The following is a 20,193-nucleotide window of genomic DNA, read 5'->3' on the forward strand; positions in this document are numbered from 1 at the left end:
TCTATCAAACCGGGATGCGGAAGGAATAACGAGGGATGACACATTTTGAGTAAGGGGCTACCGGGTGAGGAAGTAATTTCATAGGAGAAGATCCAGCACATTTTTCAAAGATGATCTCGATTTGTACATATAAAAAAACAAAGATGACGCTGATCAGGTGCATGAACGTGGAAATTGTTGTCATGGAGATAGGGAAAGGAATTACATAGAACAGCATGATGTGATCGGACCTTGTGACATTGAAATACTATACCAGGTACTCAAAAAGATACTCGCGGTCTTCGTTCGGGTATCAAGTAGTCTTTTACTCCTGCTTCCTTCTCATGCACAGAAAAACGATGTTGGTGCGTGCACTCTTTTGATATTATCTTTACTGTGAAGTGCCTTAACCCCTGATTAAGAGTAGGAAATTTGGGCATAGACGCCTACTATGCACATGGGGAACTCTCAAAGTGTAGAACGGAACCGCCGTGCATCTTTTTATTGTGGTGGTGTGTTAAAGATTTTGTTGTTGCATCAAGGCTTTCTTTGCAGCTTTTCTCCCAATCTTCTTCTAGTTTTTACCACGCCCCTTTTACATTGGCACATTTTTTATTATACTCTCGCTCTCGCCTCTGATCAACGTTTACAACTACATTTATCTTAATGTCATCAGCCATTGCATCATCATCATCAGCAGCTACGTATGATACGCCTGTATATCGATCGAGGAGACGACAAGGCCGACGCCATCAACGCCCACGCTTGTTTCAAGTACGACTTGGCGACTACGTGTTGATGCAGACATTGGGTGAAGGAGAATATGGCAAAGTCAAGCTTGGTATCCATAGCAGCACTCGACAAGAGGTAGTATCATAGCAACGAAAAAAGAGATGAAACGACCATCATGATGTAATAACATGTACATATGCAAAAGGTTGCCGTCAAGTTGATTCGCAAGGATACGGTTGGTGTATCAGAAACACGGCGAAGTCGAGTAGAAAGAGAAATTCACGCGCTTCGGGTAACGTGTAATATGCTTCTTTTCATATGCACGCGTATGTCTCATGTGTAATGCACGACTTTTTGTAGACGCTCAAACATCCTAACATTGTCAAGTTGATTGATGTTGTGGAGACCGACAAGTACATTGGTATCATCCTTGAATATGCCTCTGGTGGTGAGCTCTTTGAATACATTCTTGCACATAGGATGATGGATGAGGATGATGCACGTTGTCTTTTTGCCCAGCTTATTAGTAGCGTCAATTACATGCATCACAAAAAGATTGTGCATCGTGATCTCAAATTGGTAAATATGCAGTTACGCCCTTCAACCCCTTTTCCATCCCTTTCTTGTCATTTTCCCCACTTTTATTTCTCTCTCTCTCTCTCTCTTGCTCTCACTCTACCTCCCCCCCCCACTTCATTGACCTTCAAAATGTCAGTAGGAAAACTTGCTGTTGGACGCTAATCGCAATCTCCTTGTGACCGACTTTGGATTCGCCAATGAGTTTGTACGCGACAATCCCTTGATGGCGACTTCTTGTGGCTCCCCATGTTATGCAGCACCCGAACTAGTTGTCACTGATGGTGGATATGCAGGCCCTCTTGCTGATATATGGTCGTGTGGAGTGATTCTATACGCCATGTTATGTGGACACCTTCCTTTTGATGACGATCCAAATAATCCTGATGGCAACAATATCCATCGCCTATATCGATACATCTTGACTACGCCTCTTACTTTTCCCAATCATGTCACTCCTGGTGCACGAGATCTCCTGCGTCAAATGCTCACTATTGATCCTTCCAAACGATGTTCATTGGATGCCATCATACACCACACATGGTTGATACCTCACGAAAACATCCTCAACTTGTCAGATGCAGCTTTGGAAACCCAAGCTTTCAAGACATTGCAGAAGATCAAACCACCTCTTGTACAGCAACAATCGCCTAGGAAACACAAAATGGATGTCGACCATTTGGATACAAATCATAAAGCATTTACAGTATCCGCTGGCACCACACGTCGTCGAGAACGGATATTGAGCTTCTTTACCAGCACTGCTACGAAGGATGTTAATATGCAGCAACCATCATCACAACAAGAGCCATCTTCATCACAACGAAAACAACCACAAACAAGATCAACAAGGGGACGTGCAGCATCATTATCATCATCCTTGGTACCAGCTACTTTACGTGCAAAGTTGACAGCCAATGTGAATCGTAAGACATCACCACCTGTGGAGCGGTTCCGATTCAACAACGCCGATGATCAGCATGATGATGAAGCGATCGCTCTATAACAAAACGTATTCAACAGCAATAAGGGTCACTCTCGTCCCCGGTTTTACAGCACTGTTGGGCGACATGCAGCACGCAAGTTAGCAGTGGCTGCAGCTACAACAAGTCCACCATCACGACATGATGAATGTACCCCTTCAACTCAACAACAAGATCAAACAACGGCAACTACAAACCCAGGTAGTAAAAGCAAAGTCATTGCATGGATTAAAAGAAAGCGACCAGGTGGAGGTGGAGGTATGTAATAATCCAAGATTAGGTATTGAGAAACTTTGTGTGCTGATCATTTACTATCCTAACACGTGCAGGTACATTATCAGCGGCTGATCATCAACATCAACAACAATCGGCAACAGTGGCAGCAGCAGCATCGACTAATGATACTCCTGAATACGAGGAGAGATCAGCTATGGAATTGCCATCGATAAAAGCAGCAGCGGCAGCAGAAGCAGCAACAGCGAATCAAAAGCAACCAGCAATAGCTGAATTGGAAGAGTACAATTTACGCGTGCATTATGGTGCAGTTGACAAGGCCGCACTCACCTCGTGCTCTCCTACAAAAGTGATGATTCAAGTCCGCCAAATTTTGCATGCACTTGGCATTGAATGTGGTGGTGGCGGTGGTGACAGTTGTGGCCCTCCTGGTGATTTCAAGGTCAAATGCACGCGACGTGCAAAACGTGTCATCTACGCAGCACCAACTTCGATCACCCTTTTCCCTAATCCAGGTCGCCTATCAGCTACTTCTTCGGTGATTGATGACATTGATAATACATCCTCCTCGTCACTTTATACCTTGTCCAGCTCAGCGAGTACATCGGCCAACGCAAGTGATAATGAAATCCATGGCAACCAGCACAGTGGTCATCAACGAGTCCCTCAACAAAAGAATCATCCTATCTATGGAGACCCTGCAGTAGATGCTGGAGAAGAGATTCGATTCATGGTGGAAGTATGCCAGTTACCCAACAACGACCATCATCGGATTATCCATGTTCGAAGACTACGTGGCAACGTATGGGCATTCAAATTCATTTACCACAAGTTTATGGACCTGTTAGAAGTGATGGGAACAACAACATCATCATCAGCAAGATCAAATGAATCACTATCGTCACTAGCAACGTAGCACAATGATATGGGGTTTAGCGTGTATGTAGAAGAGGAGACTCAGCAATAAACAACAAAACATTTACGTTGTGTGTGAATGCAGTGTGACATGCACAGGCCATGGTTGCACGTGTGTCCCATTGCCGATCATTACTTTATCACGCCACTTTGGTCATGCTAAGTGCATTAACAGAAAGAGAGAGAGAGAGAAAAAAAAACAAGACATATATGTATTACTCAGCTGATGTATATGTATAGCAGGTGTGGTTCTATGACAAAAAGCAACAAAAGGTGGCGGTTGTATGGCGAAAAGATAGATCGAAAGGGAAAGTAGGGAAACGAGAGAGAGGGAGGATTCGTTTGTGTGAGAGTGAGAAAGAAAAAGATGGGCAGCATGCTGAACCTCTTTCTTTTTCTTCTCGTGAGGGTGGATATATGCACAATTAACGGTGGTGGATGTGGTTGAAAATGATAAAAAAAGGACAGCAGATCGATATGAAGGAAAGGTGTTATGTCGAAAAGAGGAATATGGTATATATAAAAGACATAAGGCTGGTTGTTGCTCGCTGTATGGAATTAGATGGCGGCTGCAAGAGTTGCTCGTTGGTTCTCCAAAACTTCTTCGGTTCTGCACATGAAGCTGAGGATATCGTCCAATTCGTCACGTGGTGGTTCAGCGTCTTGATTAATGAGTCGACAACTTTGAAGACGATCGACCTTGTTCAATAGACCAGCCATGAACAAATCTCGTTCTTTGTCGGGGGAAAGTTGAAAACGTTGTCGAGCAAAGGAGGGTCGCTGCAAGGACTTTGCCAGCAAGTCAGTGAGCGATTTTCTTTCCCGAGCGAGTTCAGCCATGTTGTATGTATATATATGAAGAAAGGATGAAAAAAGAGGAAAAGATAAGAGTACGAGTGCGAGTGTGATGGGCGTGTTGTGAGTAAAAAATGGGCTGGAAAACAAAAATACGTCGCTTTTTATAATGGGACGAGGCTGAGATGGCGGAAAAAGGGCGGAGGTGATCGCGGTGAAAGAATTGTGCTACAATGCATTGATCCTTCTCCTTGTTTTTCCAAAAACCTCAGTTTCGGTTTATCGGATGTTGATCAGAATCATGGGGTGAAAGGAAAGAGTAAAGCAACATTTACCTCTTATTGCTTTTGTCAATTTATTGATTACACGACAAGGGCATCAACACTATCATTGGAAGCACCACGCCCCTATTATTATTTGCTCTTTGGTATACTACAGGAGCCTGTTTAAACATATCAAATTGTTTAAATTCATCCCGTATCTTCGAGGTCACAGGGCATCACTGCACTAAGCAAATGTAACATTGATGGTTTCGGGCTCTTGTTATGAGATCGTCACATATTTAGGAGAACGGAGCATAATTGTGTGAGGGCGTTGCATCACATTCATTGAGCAGAGGAGCGCTCCCTCTTTTTACTTTGCTCCTTTTTTTATCATTTTCATTGATGGACATTGTGAGTATCTTTGTTTGCAGAGATCACACGCTACTATGGACTCATGTGCTCATCAACGCATATACTCATCGAGGAGTAATACTTTTGGCGGACTTGGCATTTGCAACCGAACGATACAAGGTTGGTTGTGCCACGCAAACTTGAGTTTGAGAATTGATTCTTGTGTAATGTTCCATTTTTCACTAGAAAAGCCTAAAGAGCTGCACGTTATATTATGGAAAGGGTTACTCATTTGTCGCGTGCCTTTGTCACAATTGACGTCAGGGATAAATGAACAATGTTTTAAGGATCATTGAGAATATCGATCATCTTGTATTTGACATGAGGATGCCACCACGAGATGTTGCATGATGCGGCGTCTGCTGCAGCAAATAATGTATGTTGCATTTTAGCAAGTTCAGGGACCACCGCTTGGTCCGTTCATTATAATCACAGCAGCTAGGATAGTGTTTGATGCACCTCATTTACCCGGCGAACAAAAAACGGTAGCCCGAGCAACATGGACTTTCGATCAGTGATGCATCCATGTCACTTTTTCCCCAGTCCTTTCTGTTTTGGGTGATATTAATAATAGCGACGTGGTGAATGGGCATCGGCTATCTTTTTTACTATTCATAGTAGTCATCTCACCGTCAGCAAGGACCACCCACCTATGAGGAAGAAGGAGGAGATGTGATGCCACTCTCTTCAAACTCCCTTTTACTTTTCTCGAGGGATAACATGTGCATGCATAGGCGGAGGAACATCATTACTTTTGTATTGCCCATGTGCTAAATCAAAGTGAATGATGATGATCAATCTAAACAACAACTTTGGATGACGTGATTGAAAAGGTAACATGTTTATTATGAGCACAGTAGTGGGATAATGAAATGCTTTGTGCGTACACAAAGAACACCAAGCCATAGAGCGAGTGTTAAGGAGAAGGAGAGAAGATATGAGGAAAAAGAGGAATGTGAATAATGAGGGTGGTAAGTTAGTTAGTCAAGAGATCAAGTGAATATTCATTATCATGCATGTTGATGCGGGTGGCTCAAGCGCTAGTGTGAAATGAGTGCTATGCATGCGTGCTGGAAACGAAGGCAATGGGGATTTAGCTGTTGTTGTTGTAAGCCTACAATAAAGTCTCCCAACAAAGCAGTGACCAAGTCCGACGCAAAGAGGCTACTTTGTTCAATCACCCCTTTCCCTTCTCTTCATGACATCAGCCTTCAACTACGATTCAGTGGTACCACGCGGATTGAGTGTTGCTCAACAGCGAGAGATTGCTGCAGCACAAGCACAAGCAGCTGCCATGGATAGACCCTATCGACCACCGACAACAAAGCCTTTTCCCAGCTCGGCTTCTTTGTATGTTGGCGAACTCGACCCCACAGTGCAAGAATCACACTTGTATGAGATCTTCAATGCAGTCGGTCCTGTTGAGAGTGTCCGTGTATGTCGCGATGCCATTACTCGGCGAAGTCTCGGCTATGCCTTTGTCAACTTTAAGACACACGTCGACGGTAGTACTCCCCCCTTTCTCAGCAACTGCCAAAACGCATCTGTAACGATATCTCTCTTTTCCCCTTTTTGCTCCTACTAGGAGAACGAGCGTTATCAACACTCAATTCAGCTTCTATCCATGGAAAGCCTTGTCGTATCATGTGGTCGCAACGGGATATCGCCAAACGTAAGGTGTCCGGTGGCAACATTTTTGTCAAGAATCTCGATCCATCCATCACGTCAAAGTCGCTACGTGACACATTTGCACAATATGGTAATATCATCTCATGTAAAGTGGTACTGGATCCCCAAGGTCAATCCAAGGGTTATGGCTTTGTCCACTATGATACAATCGAGGCAGCAGAAAACGCTATCAGACAAGTGAATGGAACCATCCTTTATGATCGAGAATTGTAAGTTTATGCTATAATCAATCATCGATGATTTGCCATCATATTGAATACGCTATGTAGGTTCGTTGGTCATCACATTCCAAAGCGTGAACGTCAACAACATCAGCAGCAGCAGCAGCAACAACAACAACAACAGCAGCAACAGTATCACCCACAGCATCAACATCATCGCCCAAGTCGTTTTACGAATGTCTATGTCAAGAATTTGATGCCTGATATCAAGGAAGAGGAATTGAAGGAGCTCTTTAGTGGATTTGGACCGATTGTATCAGTATTGATTCAGCGTGATGAAATGGGCAACTCGAAAGGATTCGGTTTTATCAATTTTGAGCGGCACGACGATGCAGAGAGAGCAGTGATGCAAATGAATGACACAGAGTATATCGGTCGAAGACTCGTTGTTTCTCGAGCACAAAAGAAATCAGAACGCGAACGCGAACGAGAGCAAGATCATCATCCTCCGATGAATAATCACCATGAGAGCAATAGCCATAGTTCACCCAGCAGTCAAAATGGCAATGGAACCACCAAGCACCATCGATATCAGGGCATGAATCTTTACATCAAAAATTTGGATGAGCACGTGGATGATCAACGATTACGGGAAGAGTTTTCAAGATTTGGGAACATCACAAGCGCCAAAGTGATGAGAGAGGACAAAACGGGTCAATCAAAAGGATTTGGTTTCGTGTGCTTTACAACAACTCAAGACGCCAACAAAGCTGTCGCTGAAATGAATGGTCGTATGATCGCATCCAAATCGATTTATGTTGCGCCAGCTCAACGTAAAGAAGATCGCCGTAACCATGAACAACAACAACAGCAGCAACAGCAGCAACAGCAACAGCAACAGCATAGGCAACTTCATTTGCAACAGCCATTTATGCCTGTACCAGCGGGCTATCCACATGTTTATTACGACTATAGCGGATATCCACAAGCTGACATGAGCCCTAATCGACCCCCTCCACAAGTGCGATATGCTGCAGCACCACCATCAGCGGCACCAGCACCTTTTCTCAAACAAGGATACCCTGTCCCAGTCCCAACCTATTATCTACCATCACCAACTGCTCCCAATCACCCAGCTTATCCACCTCAATCACCGAATCCACAACAAGATGAATCACAGCCACCAGAGGAATTATCCTTGGATATGATCGAATCCTACTCGCCAGAGACGCAAAACCAAATACTTGGAGAAAGGATTTATGCAGTTGTGTAAGTTTGTGTGTTCCTTGTTTATATGCATTTATCTTATAGAATCGATTATAGGAAAGAAAAGTATCCAGAGGAAGCTGGAAAGGTAACAGGCATGCTTCTAGAAATGGATAAGGAAGATCTGGTGCCGTTGGTTAACGAACGTGATGCTCTGGAAAGCAAAGCCGATGAAGCCGTGGCAGTATTAGAAGAACACCGTGCTGGACAATCAACTGATGAATGAATGCTGCAAAGTAGTTATCCCTCGTGTAAATAGTGAAGCTTCTTTTTTGAACAATGATATCGATACTATATCAATGGAAAGATGATACAAATGTCTTTTTTATATCTATTGAGTAATGCGAACAATGGGATATGGAATGAAGAGGAAACGATATATAATGAGTTCTAAGACTAGAAAAGAGCTATCTTGGTTTGCTTCTCTTGTGCCCTTGGTGCAACGTATGCACCCAAGAAAGAATATAAATCACCTCTGACAGCATCATTCTCGAACACATTGAATTGCTTTGCATTCTTTTCCGTATCCACGACTACCAATTCCAACGCATCCAATTTCAAATGACCTAAATCAATGACCTGGTTACCATCTCCTTCTCCATAACAATAAACGCCATCTTTCTTACCTTGTTCCACTAAAAGCTTAACACGGTTAGGCGTACCAACACCGATATGAATTGGTTGTCGATTGAGGAAATCCACTTGTTCTTCCACCTTCAAATGCTTTGCAAACAGCTTGGCAATCTTGTGTGATTGGCTTTGGAGTGGTTTTAAAGCACGAGCAAGGTCGGCAGCACGAACAGCCGCATGTGTCAGAACCAGTACCATTGGTGTTGCTTTGGCTTCAGGTGCCTTGATCAGTTTACTGTGTCGCATCACGCCAAACTTGACATAATTGGGTAACGTATCAAGTGTGTGTTCAGACTGCTTAAAGTTGTCGTTGTTGACAAACTGGGCCTCTGGTAGCATTTGCTCGTCAAGCTCGATAGTCGATAACTTTGGAAGTGCCAATCGCTGTCGATCGTGTACATAGGCACATTGCGTTGCTGGATCCGATTTGAAAATATGAACAACGTCGTTGAAGGGATCTTGTCGTGCACGCTTTCGTTTAGCCTTTTCCTTCTTTGCTTTCCGCTTTTTAGACGTTTTGCTTGGTGTTGTGGTTGTTTGTTGTTCTTCCTCCTCTTGCTCTTCCTCTGATGCTGAAGCGGCTACGAGATCGTCTTCGTAAAAGTCGTCCTCAAGGGCATCGCCAGAAATCGGTTTGTCTGTCATTGTACGATCGTGAAAAGGGAAGTGAAAAATATTTCAATTTTCCTCCGCATTTGGTTCCCATGCTGCTTCTCCATGACACCGTTGTATCCATAGCAACACGATCCCCGTTTCTCCATTCTCAAAGGTGGCCGAGTATATATAAATCCATAACCATCGTTAACACTATGCACGGTCGGGCGTTAGTCTTCCCCTACCCCTTTCAGGCGTTTAACGAGGCTGTTCTCTAGATAATCCCCCCTGAATCTTGCATTGCATATAAAAAGCAGACATTGTAAAAGATCAAACCACTAAGATTTTTCTTTTGCATTCTTATTATACTCTATTCACGATGACGAGCCTTCTATGGATATGCGTTTTGCTTTCTATCCCATTGCTTGTAGTCTATGGGTCACCAACTACCATTGAAAAACCAAACATTTTGTTCATATTCACCGATGACCAGGATCAAACAATGGGATCACTCGATTTTATGCCAAGGTTACAAAAGTATCTTGTTAAAGAAGGTACACTTCATAGAAACCATTTCGCTACAATTTCCCTTTGCTGCCCAAGTCGCGTTGGACTCTTGAGAGGACAATACGCCCATAATACAAAGTAAGAGGTATCCATCTCTTCCTAATTCCACCGCAAAACGCCTCACCAAGCTTGCGTTTAGTATCACCAATGTTTATCCTCCTTACGGGGGCTACGATCGGTTCAATGATTTGAAACTTGGTAATGATTACTTGCCAATATGGATGCAAAAAGTACGTACGCTTTCATGGGATCCAAGAATTGCTCACTAAAGTACGTGCAAGAAAGGCTGGTTACTCCACACACTATATAGGCAAGCTGATGAATGATTATTCGATGACAAATTACAACAAGCCAATACCAGCAGGGTAAGCAATCATAGACGTCGTCTCAAGCATGCATTAAAGGATCGGTATAGATTTGATTATCAAGGTATAGATACACACATACCTTGTGACGAATAGCCAACGGTCACCCTTACCCTGCAGCTCTCTTTTCTAGACCAGCTGGTGGAGCCGTACACATACATTTTTAACACCCCTGTGTTTTCCAAGGATGGAAACGCCCCTGTTTACTATCGAGACATGTATCAGACGGATGTGATCCACCGGAAGGCATTAGCAGTACTAGAAAGCCAACGAGGCGTAGACAAGCCATTCTTTCTCTGGGGTATGTACGATGGCTATAGTCATCATTGGGCTACACATCAAGCTAATAAATCCTTTAAACTTTACACAGTGGCCCCTACAGCACCTCATGGCCAATTTTATGTGCGTAAAGATGATGATGGGAAAACTACGGTTGTCAAAACCGAGCCGCCTGAACCAGCAGCTCGACATTCTCATATGTTCAAGGATGTTAAAGGTTGGTATAGAGAATGATGGTCGATCCTTGATTATTGATGTCCCTCGATCTACTCTTGTATATAGTACCTCGCAATCCCAACTTCAACCCAGCCAAGTTGACAAAAACTGCATCTTATTGGAAACGTATGCATCGGCTCAATCAGACCGAAATTGATCAAGTGGATCTTGCATATCAAAAACGGCTCCAATCGTTACAATCCGTGGACGAAATGATTGAATCTTTGGTGAAAGAGCTTGATGCCCAAGGGAAGCTCAACAACACGTATATCATTTACAGCTCAGACAATGGGTACAATGGATGAAAAGGGCACGTGGCTATTTGTTGCACATTATTCATGCATCCTTGGTTACACAGATTTCATCTTGGCCAGCATCGTGCATTTGCAGGTAAAGGGACCAATATTGAAGAAGATATCAGGTAAGCTGAATCACCATTCTCATCAATGGAAGAAAAAAAAAACTTAATGACCCATCATTATAGTGTACCTTTCATTGTTCGAGGACCAGGTGTTAGGCGAGGCCATATTAGCCACGTGGTGAGCTCGCATAATGACCTTGCATCGACCTTTTTAGCACTTGCTCATGAGGATGAGCTCATACCTGAATGGGTTGATGGTGGTGTCATGCCATTGACATCAGCTTTAGAGAACCACCCTAAACAAGCACCTAAGGAAAGCTTTGCGGTGGAGTTTTGGTCCAATCTTTATCTATCGTAAGTGGATCAATGGTAGGCTACTCAAAAGAGCTGCATCTTAAAAATAATATTTTTACATAGGGAGTGAGTTGAAAACCGTGTATGCTATGCTGATGTGCCTCTGAAAGTCTCATTGTATCATTGAGCATGTAGATTTAAACCACAACCTGAAGCAATGATTCATGGAGGAAACACGTATAAAACCCTTCGGCTCATCTCTCCCCAGTATAACTGTAAGTATTCAAGCGCTGGTAGATCCTGAAAAGATGATAACTTTATCTATATAGTAAAATATGCGGTTTGGTGTACGGGGGAGCACGAGCTGTACGATCTAAATGTTGATCCATTCGAGACCAACAATCTTTTTGAGACACCGGAGCAGCAATCCAATGCCACCATGATACGCTTGACAGACCGCCTGGATGCCCTTTTGTATGTTCTCAAGTCTTGTTGTGGCTCCACATGTCGCGATCCGTGGTCAGCATTACATGGGGAAAATACGCTGGTGAAATCGCTTGCTGATGCTTTGCACCCAAAAGTAAGTATCGCAATGACATACGATGTAGACTTTGTTGTATCTAAAGTGGGATGGGTTGATGTTTTATCATTGCCTCTTGAGTGTAGCATGATGTCTTTTACAAGCAATTTATCCATATTGGTTTCAATGAATGCCTCAACCACTTTTCGATAACCAATGAAGAAATGCATCAAGCGCCTTATGACACGAAAAGCGCCTTCAAAGTGCCTACATCGAACCATGACATATGCCCGATACATCCAGAAGATGGATCTAGATCTTCTTTGACCAAGCGAAATGATACATCCAATCAAAAACCCATGAGCCAAAAATTCATCAATCCTATACCATCAAACGAGGTATATGATCTCTTCCATTTGGTTCCCCAACCATCAGCACCAGTCGGCCTCAAGGTACCCACAGCAGATGAATTGAATGTTTGCTCGCAACCTGTGCCTCAGCAATTGCTAGAAAAGCAAGTTGAGTGGCATAGTTACGGGTTTTATAACGCATACGGAAACTAGATTTCTCAATAAAAGAAAAAGAGTGCCACAGGGTGCTGTCGCTTCGCTTGTAAACTTTTGACTTTTCGTTAAATGGCTTGACCAACCTATGGAGTAATGATCTTATAATAACCTTACAAGTTTATGCAACCACACTACGATCTCATAGTATTCATATTTACAAGATCCTGCAACCGTTTGCCATCCATATTTACAATAAGAGACAGTAGGTCTGTAATAATGAGCTGCCCTGGAACAATGTTCATCCATCTATCCTACTTTTAATTTCCACTCCTTCCACTCCCACAACTTCTTGTCTCTTCCTCCCAATCTCAACTATTGCTCCATCCAAGTATACCACTACCACCTGCGAACGATTGTCCTGCTTCAACCCATCATGTCAATTCTACAACTCTCTTGATCCGATTGTCTTTGACTGAATGGCAAGTCCATGACGTGTACACAACTTTCTTGTCACTCTACTACAACACACGAGCCTCTTCTCTCTTGGACACTCCTCTGCCACAATCAAACGTTACAGCATTCATTCCAGCAGTTTCCATTTGCAATGACTTTACTTCGTTGTCTCAAGTTACTTGCAGCAACCTTCATTGCGACCTTTTTTACATGGACAGCAGATAGCCATTGTATAGAAGCACTTTTATTTACGTGGAGCAACTTGCTTTGGTACAAAGGGATCCCTACGGATGATGTCATATCAGCTATCAAGTATGCCGTAATACAAGCAAGACTCACCTGATGGAGCTGCGATGGAAAGTGGTCACGAAGAGATAAACCAACAGCAGGACGGAAAAGGAAGCATATCAGCAGCAATCTCTGGGGCTTTTTTTTGACCAACATATTGGATCGGGAATGGTTATGGTAAATGGATTCAATCAATGCGGTGATGAGGATCATGGGTGTCAGCAGGATGGATGGACCATATCGTACACATATGGCTGAGGATGATGATGGATTGGATGGAATTGACGCATGGTGTTTACAGCTATGGATGATATTGGAATACTTGGGTCAACGCATGCAGCAGCTATTTTGCAATCATGGATGAAGATATTTATGACGGCAGCAACCAAGAATAGAATGACACAATTATCCCTGATGACTCTATATGTTTCGCCACACCCTACTCTCAGTACCCTGTTCTACGTACTCTTACTTTTTATTGAATGAAAATTGGCTTCAACATGATATTTGAGAGGGATCGTGCTATCAGCTCATACGTGCGAGATGTGTGTCACTTGGTTGGTTTCTGGTTTGAAAGGGGGAATAGTAACTCAAACACCGGAAAGCGAGATTGGATCATTTACACCATCATATGGATCGAGATGCGTTTGTTCTTTTGTGGCAGTATACATTCGTTTTAGCTTCCTAGTTCACATGATGATGATAGACGGTAGGTAGTCGCAATTCTTAAACGCTTGTATTGCAAAGTCAATATATTCAAGCGAGGATGCTTGTTTTAAAAGCTTGGTTCATTGTAAGCATACTTTAATTATTATGTTAAAGAAAAAGTGAGCTTTGATAGATGTGACACAAGCACAACCTACTACAAGTTTCAGCTAATGCTATCTTATGCAGCTGTATACATAAAGAGCGAACCATTCCATCGGGCTATCATAGGCGGACCTTGCTATAGGCGTATCGTGGATAGAGCTACTTCATGCATCTCTCCACCAATAGCGTCGACCCTTCAACTCCTACCCCTTGGCTGTGACACCAACTAGTCCATCTGCATCTTTGGCTGCATCAGGGTCAAGCTACTAACAATGAAACAAAGACCACCTTTCGTATAGCATCACGCTTACAGCATAGTGAAAACCTAAAGACAGTCATATCTCAAGATTTCACAATGAAACATGGGGTTTTTAATAGTGCAATGGGCTCGGCTTGGCCAACAGCACCTTGTGTGAAAGTTTCGCGTTCAGTGTCGCAAACAGCCCAAAAAATATTTTTTGGTCGTCGCCGTCGAAAGAGGTCGACCCCCAGATCCAGTTTGGCTGGTGGCGACATTGCGAAATCTGGGATTGGCAAGCTTGATCGTGAAACTGGCACCCAAGGTGCAGTTGGCCAAGCCGAGCACACTGCTCTATCAAAGACCCCACGTTTCATTGTAAAGTTTGGAGATACAGGCACCTTTATGTTTGTAAGCATGATGCTATATGAAGAGTGGTCTTTGTTCATTGTGAAGTAGGTGGACCCTGACAGAGCAAAAGATGCAGAGGGACCTCTTTGGGTAACTCAGCTAAAAAGTCAGGACAATGCATGAGTACGCGAGTGTCATACATTGGTAATACTTTTGTGCATTCTCTTGTGCATTCTATTGTATAGTAACGATGCTCCTGCTCTAGACATTTCCATGATTAAAGTAGGTTGATCCGAGTTGATTTGGTTGAGTTACGCTCACACAAGATTACATCGGTTGAGCTACATCGAGCGTGCTTTATGTCCAGAGTGATGTAATCTCTCTTTGACTGCAGCTCAGTCAAATCAGCTCGGATCAACCTACTTTAATCATGGAAATGAACGTCTAGAGCAGGAGCATCGTCCACCTACAATAGAATGCACAAAAGTTGGGAATGCACAAAAGTGGTTATTAGCTGCCAATGTATGATATAAAAGTGAGGGTTGCGTACCATTCATGCATTGTCCCTGAAGTCCTGACTTTTTAGCTGAGTTACCCAAAGAGGTCCTTCTGCATCTTTCGCTCTTTAGAGTCTAGCTACTTGACAATGAACAAAGACCACTCTTCATATAGCATCACGCTTACAAACAGGCGTTCGTATCTCCGAACTTTACAAATGAAACGTGGTTTTTATTAGACAATGTGCTCGCTTGGCCAACTGCACCTTGGGTGCCAGTTGCACGATCAAGCTTGCCAATCCCAGACTTCATTGTCGCCACCAGCCAAACGGATCTGGGGTCGGACTTCTTCGACGACGACGACCAAAAAATATTTCCAACTTCTTCCCCCCTTCCTCCCATTCTTATCTGTTGGCCCCATTCAAGTATACAACTACCACCTGCGATCGATTGTCCTGCTTTAACCCATCATGCCAATCCTACAATTGCCTTGATCCGATTGTCTTCGACTGAATGGCAAGTCCATGGCGTGTACACAGCCTTCTTCTTGTCACTCTCCTACAACACACGAGCCTCTTGACACAAGACACACTCTTGCACGCTCCTCTGCCACAATCAACCGTAACAGCGTCCATTCCAGCAGCTGCTATTAGCGAGATCTTTACTGCATCGTCTCAAACAACTTTCACAACTTTGTCACTCTACTACAACACACGCTCTTGCACACTCGTCTGCCACAGCCAATCGTAACAGCTGATGCCATTAGCAAGGTCTTTTTCGTTGTCCTCAAGTTACTTGGCAGGAGGCTATTCACTGTGACAACTGACAATGTTGCCAATATGAAAATCATGGTGCGACACGTGATGGATTATGGGAAACAAGAATCCAAGCAATGGTAAGTCGACAGCTTTTCATGGTGATCAAGAGCTAAACGTACATCTATATTGTATAGACCATTCCGTCTACTCACCATATCCCATGCGTTGGTCATATTTCAACCTTGCTGTACAGGCGATCCCCAAGAATGGGTTGAAGGCCCAAGCACCCGAAAACATTATCGATAATGACAAAGAGGTCTTGCAAAACCAAGAAAGGGCATTTTGAAGATGCGGTAAGATGTCGTATACATATACTTGATATCGGTAAGGATACTTACGTTTATGTATAGTTCATTGCTCCAACGCATCGCGGCCTTCGAGAGGAGACGTGTGGCCATGGACTGCCCCCCCTTGACCTTAACATTGGATGTACGTACCCGTTGGAATTCGACATACGACATGTTGAATCGTGCTGTTAAGCTGAAGGATGCGTACATGGCGATGGCAGCACCTGGGACAGAGCTCGAGGCGTTTGCATTGTCATTGTCAGAGTGGATACGTATACAAGATTGCATTGGGGTGCTGTATCCATTCGAGCAGGCCACCCAGACCTTGTCAGCATGCAAGGCCCATGCATTGGTGAACATGACAATCCTATGTTACAATCGAGTCTTGGATGCTCTGGATAAGCTTGTAGCAACTTTCCCTGCAGCCTTTTTACGTGAACAGCAGATAGCCATTGTGTAGAAGCAGCTTTATTTACGTGTACCAACTTGCTTGAATACATATGACTTCTTATGATATGAATCTGGATATTGATTTGGTACATGGTGTGGAAGGATATGGTTGTATACAACGCGTGGAAAGAGTGCATCCATTGTCAACTTGATGCTTGTTGCTATCATTGTAAACGATTGATGCATCCAATTATCGTAATTACATCCGATTCCATGGCAATTGCTATCATCATCCTTTACGCAACCACGCATAGAATTCGTCATCACGCAGCAAATGCCGTTTGACGTCTACCTTTGCATCATCCACGTCCAAAGGATAGGTGCTTTCCAAATCGATGTGATTTGTGGCACATTGTATTATAGAAAGATACACGGTATGGGAAACGCAGGATTGTTGGAGTACATCCACTTGTAGATGCTGTACTAAAGGAAAAAGAGAGGAAGGGGAATGGACCGATAGCTTCATTGTGTCTTGAACAAAGGCTGTGTTCGATAGCATAACTCAACTCCCCTTTACTTTTTGAGTAGATCTTGTCAATAAGGGCATAACACACGCTCCTCTTGTGATAGCAAATGTTGATGTGGGATGCATAGGGTGACAGCTGATTCAAACTGCGTATGTCTCTGTTGCAGCAACTCCCATGTAATAATATAGGAATGAGTAGCATAAAGCATCTAAGATACTTTATTTGTTGCATGTGGTGCATGGTGAGGATTGTCCAATCTTTTTAGGGCGTTGACAATGAGACGCTTAGTATTGTGTACAATAAAGCAAAACAAAGAGATAGTTTATGTATAAATTTTACGCCAAGGATTCTATAACATTGGTCAAAGTCTTCATATCATCGCGAATACCCTTGGCAAATCGGACGACCTTATCCTACAATGTTGTTGTGTTACCCATTTTAGTCATGTTGCCATTGATCCCCTTTATCAGATCCACCATTTACCTTGCTATCAAGCACCTCAACGCTTTGGGTCAATGCATTATATCTTACAGAGAAAGGTCTGTTCATGGTTGAAGCAAAGTCGCGCACCTTTTCTTGGGCATCCTTAAATGAATCAGCCACAAAGTACACAGGTTGGAACTCGGTGATAGGATAAGGTTGAACAGCAGTCTTGGAAGGCTCAAATGGTCGGAGATCAGGCTTATCAGAAAGGCTGTAATCCAACTCGCCAAATGAACTCAATAAACCAGCACCATAAGCCTTGATCTCATCACCTTGTCGACACAAGCCGAACTCTGCAGTGAACCAAAAGATGGTTGCAAGCTTCTTGATATCCTCATCGGATGCACCCAAAGATGCCAAACCAATTTCATGACAAAAATCGGCAAAATCGGGATCAGCAAACTAACACAAAGAGGCATAATCAATATCAAAGATAAGATGTAATGTCATTGAGTCCTTACCAAAGGAGCATGACCAAGCAATTCATGGCAAACATCAGGCTCTGGAGTGTAAAGAGGTCTCGAGTGATGACGAATATACTGAGTGGAGTGGAAGACACGGAAGGCAAATGCGTTTAAAAAGTCGCGGCTGGTAAGCAAGCCCATGACAGGTCGAATTGTAAAACCAGTGCAGTCTTTAAGGAACTTTGACACGGTCTCAAGTTGAGGGATGTTCTTATCGGAGTAACCACAATTTTGTTCCAAGAGAGGGAAGACGTATTGATGCTCTCTGCAAGCATGGGTACGATACATAGCCGTCAGCTTACGATAAATGATACCCCAAGTATCGACTTCTTCAGGTGTATAGTTGACATGTGGTACAGGATCACCAGTACGGAAGGCTTTAGCCTTGCGAGTGATATCAGCTCGTCGCTCACGGTATGCTGGGTCATGTGCTCCAGGGTGATCCGAGCCTGATAAGGTGGTTAGCTACTTGATCCATATAGCTACTTCTTTTTTTTTACTTACTCAGCTCCTCGCCCATCTCAAGCACCTTTTCAGCAAAGGTATCCAAATCAGCCATTTTGCGTGGGAACCAAGGAACACTATCTACCAATCGATTTTTCCCACGAAGGTCAAAACGTGAATTCTCGAGACACACGTATTCGTATTACTTACTTTGGACCTCGGCACCAATGACACGCACATCCGCGGTATGCTTTCGAAGCCTTTCCACGACTTGATTCACCTGATTTGTGTTTACAGCATCAAGATCCACAAAGAAATCGTAATCCCAACCAGCAGTCTTGCTTGGCCGACTATCCGAATCAATCACGTTATTATCCCTTTCAAGAAAGCAACCATGACACACACACACACACACACACTACTTACGATTCAATACGAGTCAAAGAGACATCCATTGCCTTGATAGCTGAAAGACAATTCTCAAGTGCGCCCACCTTATCAGTGATGGAGAAGAGCAAAGTTGTCTTGGGGGGATTGTTCACCGTGGCATTGGCAGCAGTGGCCATACCTCGCCTAATTGTAATAGGGTATAAATTTTCGCACGGATTTTCCCGCGATCACATGGCCACCTCCTACTTACTTTTCAGCCACCACACCCACTTGAGCTTGTCGCAAGAGCTTGCCATGCAATGTGTATCCAGGCTTCTTGACAGTGAAGATAGTACCAGGTTCCTTGCCAGGCATCACCTTTTGAAATGCAGCTGTAGCACGCTTGGGATCCAGCTTTTCTCCTAATGTAGGCTTGAAGGCTTCAAGGCCATGTCGCTTAAGCGTCTTGCTGAGCTCTGCATCTGTCATAGAGACACCAGTGTAAAAGTTGACAAGTTGATCCAAAGACTTTTCAGCAGGGGCTGTATTGGTATCAGCTTTGCGCATGTTGGCAGGTACAGAGGCTAATGCCATGCCCAACACATCCACAGTATCCAAAAGATCCTTGGCAAACTTTGAGATTGCATAGTCGCGTGTGTTGGCAATTTCTTGTTGGGATCGACCTTGCAAAGTCTCATTGTCCTTGACACATTGTTGGAAGGCTTCCTGTATAGGATACATGCGTGTAAGTGGTGGCTTGGTGGCATGTATGGAGGAACGGATGGTACTTTACCTGAAGTTCAGTGATACGTTGGTCCTTTTCTTGAAGCAGTTGTTGATGGTTGGCCACAGGTTGCTCACTTTGAGAAGCGTATTGTCTTGCGAAAGCAATGCGAGTGAATGAAGGAATGACATTGCGACGCGGTGTGTGTCGGGAGTGAAGGTTAACCAAACGCCGGGCGGAGCGGTGCATACTCAAAAAAAATAAAGTGGGAACAAGAGGGAGTAAAAATGAGGCCTCCCAATGGGCGCGCATTTAAACGATTCATGCTGGCAGCCTGGGTGATACTGTGTGCAACCTTACGATTTCTTAACACACCTCTCCACATCAACCCCACACCTATTTTGGAAAGGGCGATGCACACGTTGCATCTCATCCATTGTGTCACACTATTCGTTTCCACGAAGGTCTCATTGCTATCGTCACATTGTATGCATGATCCTCGGTATCAGCATCGTTGCCTTGGTATTGGCATCGTTGCCTAGGCGACGCTCTTGACAAACGTAGTTCATAGCAACCACGACGAGCCTTTAATGTCCACCCATAAATGATTTGAGAAAAGCTACCATCATGCACATCCCATTCATTATTGGACAAACGTATATAGAACAATCCCTGGTTTTGTCATCCGTAACAGATCAAAACGCACTTGGAGCT

The 20,193-nt window shown here is 43.7% G+C and overlaps 7 protein-coding genes across 7 annotated transcripts; 4 read left to right on the top strand and 3 right to left on the bottom strand.

Annotated features, from left to right (window-relative positions):
* Window positions 1-645: 645 nt before the first annotated feature.
* On the top strand, window positions 646-3,420 carry O0I10_001862 (uncharacterized protein; the record flags this gene model as incomplete). The annotated part of the gene is made up of 6 exons (XM_058481951.1): window positions 646-846; window positions 917-1,003; window positions 1,072-1,290; window positions 1,430-2,238; window positions 2,311-2,528; window positions 2,600-3,420. The coding sequence occupies 6 exons, from the start codon at window positions 646-648 to the stop codon at window positions 3,418-3,420; spliced, it is 2,355 nt and encodes a 784-aa protein (XP_058347082.1).
* A 557-nt stretch (window positions 3,421-3,977) lies between these two features.
* O0I10_001863 (uncharacterized protein) lies at window positions 3,978-4,259 on the bottom strand (the record flags this gene model as incomplete). The annotated part of the gene is made up of 1 exon (XM_058481952.1): window positions 3,978-4,259. The coding sequence occupies one exon, from the start codon at window positions 4,257-4,259 to the stop codon at window positions 3,978-3,980; it is 282 nt and encodes a 93-aa protein (XP_058347083.1).
* A 1,827-nt stretch (window positions 4,260-6,086) lies between these two features.
* Window positions 6,087-8,230, top strand: O0I10_001864 (uncharacterized protein; the record flags this gene model as incomplete). Its single annotated transcript, XM_058481953.1, has 4 exons — window positions 6,087-6,393; window positions 6,474-6,786; window positions 6,847-8,007; window positions 8,062-8,230. The coding sequence occupies 4 exons, from the start codon at window positions 6,087-6,089 to the stop codon at window positions 8,228-8,230; spliced, it is 1,950 nt and encodes a 649-aa protein (XP_058347084.1).
* Window positions 8,231-8,400: 170 nt separating this feature from the next.
* On the bottom strand, window positions 8,401-9,279 carry O0I10_001865 (uncharacterized protein; the record flags this gene model as incomplete). Its single annotated transcript, XM_058481954.1, has 2 exons — window positions 8,401-8,570; window positions 8,631-9,279. 2 exons carry the CDS (start codon window positions 9,277-9,279, stop codon window positions 8,401-8,403), a joined length of 819 nt encoding a protein of 272 aa, XP_058347085.1.
* A 328-nt stretch (window positions 9,280-9,607) lies between these two features.
* O0I10_001866 (uncharacterized protein) lies at window positions 9,608-12,393 on the top strand (the record flags this gene model as incomplete). Its single annotated transcript, XM_058481955.1, has 12 exons — window positions 9,608-9,873; window positions 9,935-10,025; window positions 10,081-10,160; window positions 10,211-10,224; window positions 10,294-10,461; window positions 10,531-10,656; window positions 10,722-10,947; window positions 11,014-11,076; window positions 11,140-11,370; window positions 11,506-11,585; window positions 11,640-11,890; window positions 11,977-12,393. The coding sequence occupies 12 exons, from the start codon at window positions 9,608-9,610 to the stop codon at window positions 12,391-12,393; spliced, it is 2,013 nt and encodes a 670-aa protein (XP_058347086.1).
* Window positions 12,394-16,079: 3,686 nt separating this feature from the next.
* O0I10_001867 (uncharacterized protein) lies at window positions 16,080-16,538 on the top strand (the record flags this gene model as incomplete). Its single annotated transcript, XM_058481956.1, has 2 exons — window positions 16,080-16,084; window positions 16,142-16,538. The coding sequence occupies 2 exons, from the start codon at window positions 16,080-16,082 to the stop codon at window positions 16,536-16,538; spliced, it is 402 nt and encodes a 133-aa protein (XP_058347087.1).
* Window positions 16,539-17,330: 792 nt separating this feature from the next.
* O0I10_001868 (uncharacterized protein) lies at window positions 17,331-19,728 on the bottom strand (the record flags this gene model as incomplete). Its single annotated transcript, XM_058481957.1, has 8 exons — window positions 17,331-17,408; window positions 17,479-17,880; window positions 17,940-18,391; window positions 18,447-18,527; window positions 18,597-18,736; window positions 18,813-18,959; window positions 19,027-19,481; window positions 19,549-19,728. 8 exons carry the CDS (start codon window positions 19,726-19,728, stop codon window positions 17,331-17,333), a joined length of 1,935 nt encoding a protein of 644 aa, XP_058347088.1.
* Between the last annotated feature and the right edge of the window lie 465 nt (window positions 19,729-20,193).

Source organism: Lichtheimia ornata, assembly GCF_029851405.1.
Source record: "Lichtheimia ornata isolate CBS 291.66 chromosome Unknown scaffold00005, whole genome shotgun sequence".
NCBI classification, from domain to species: domain Eukaryota; kingdom Fungi; phylum Mucoromycota; class Mucoromycetes; order Mucorales; family Lichtheimiaceae; genus Lichtheimia; species Lichtheimia ornata.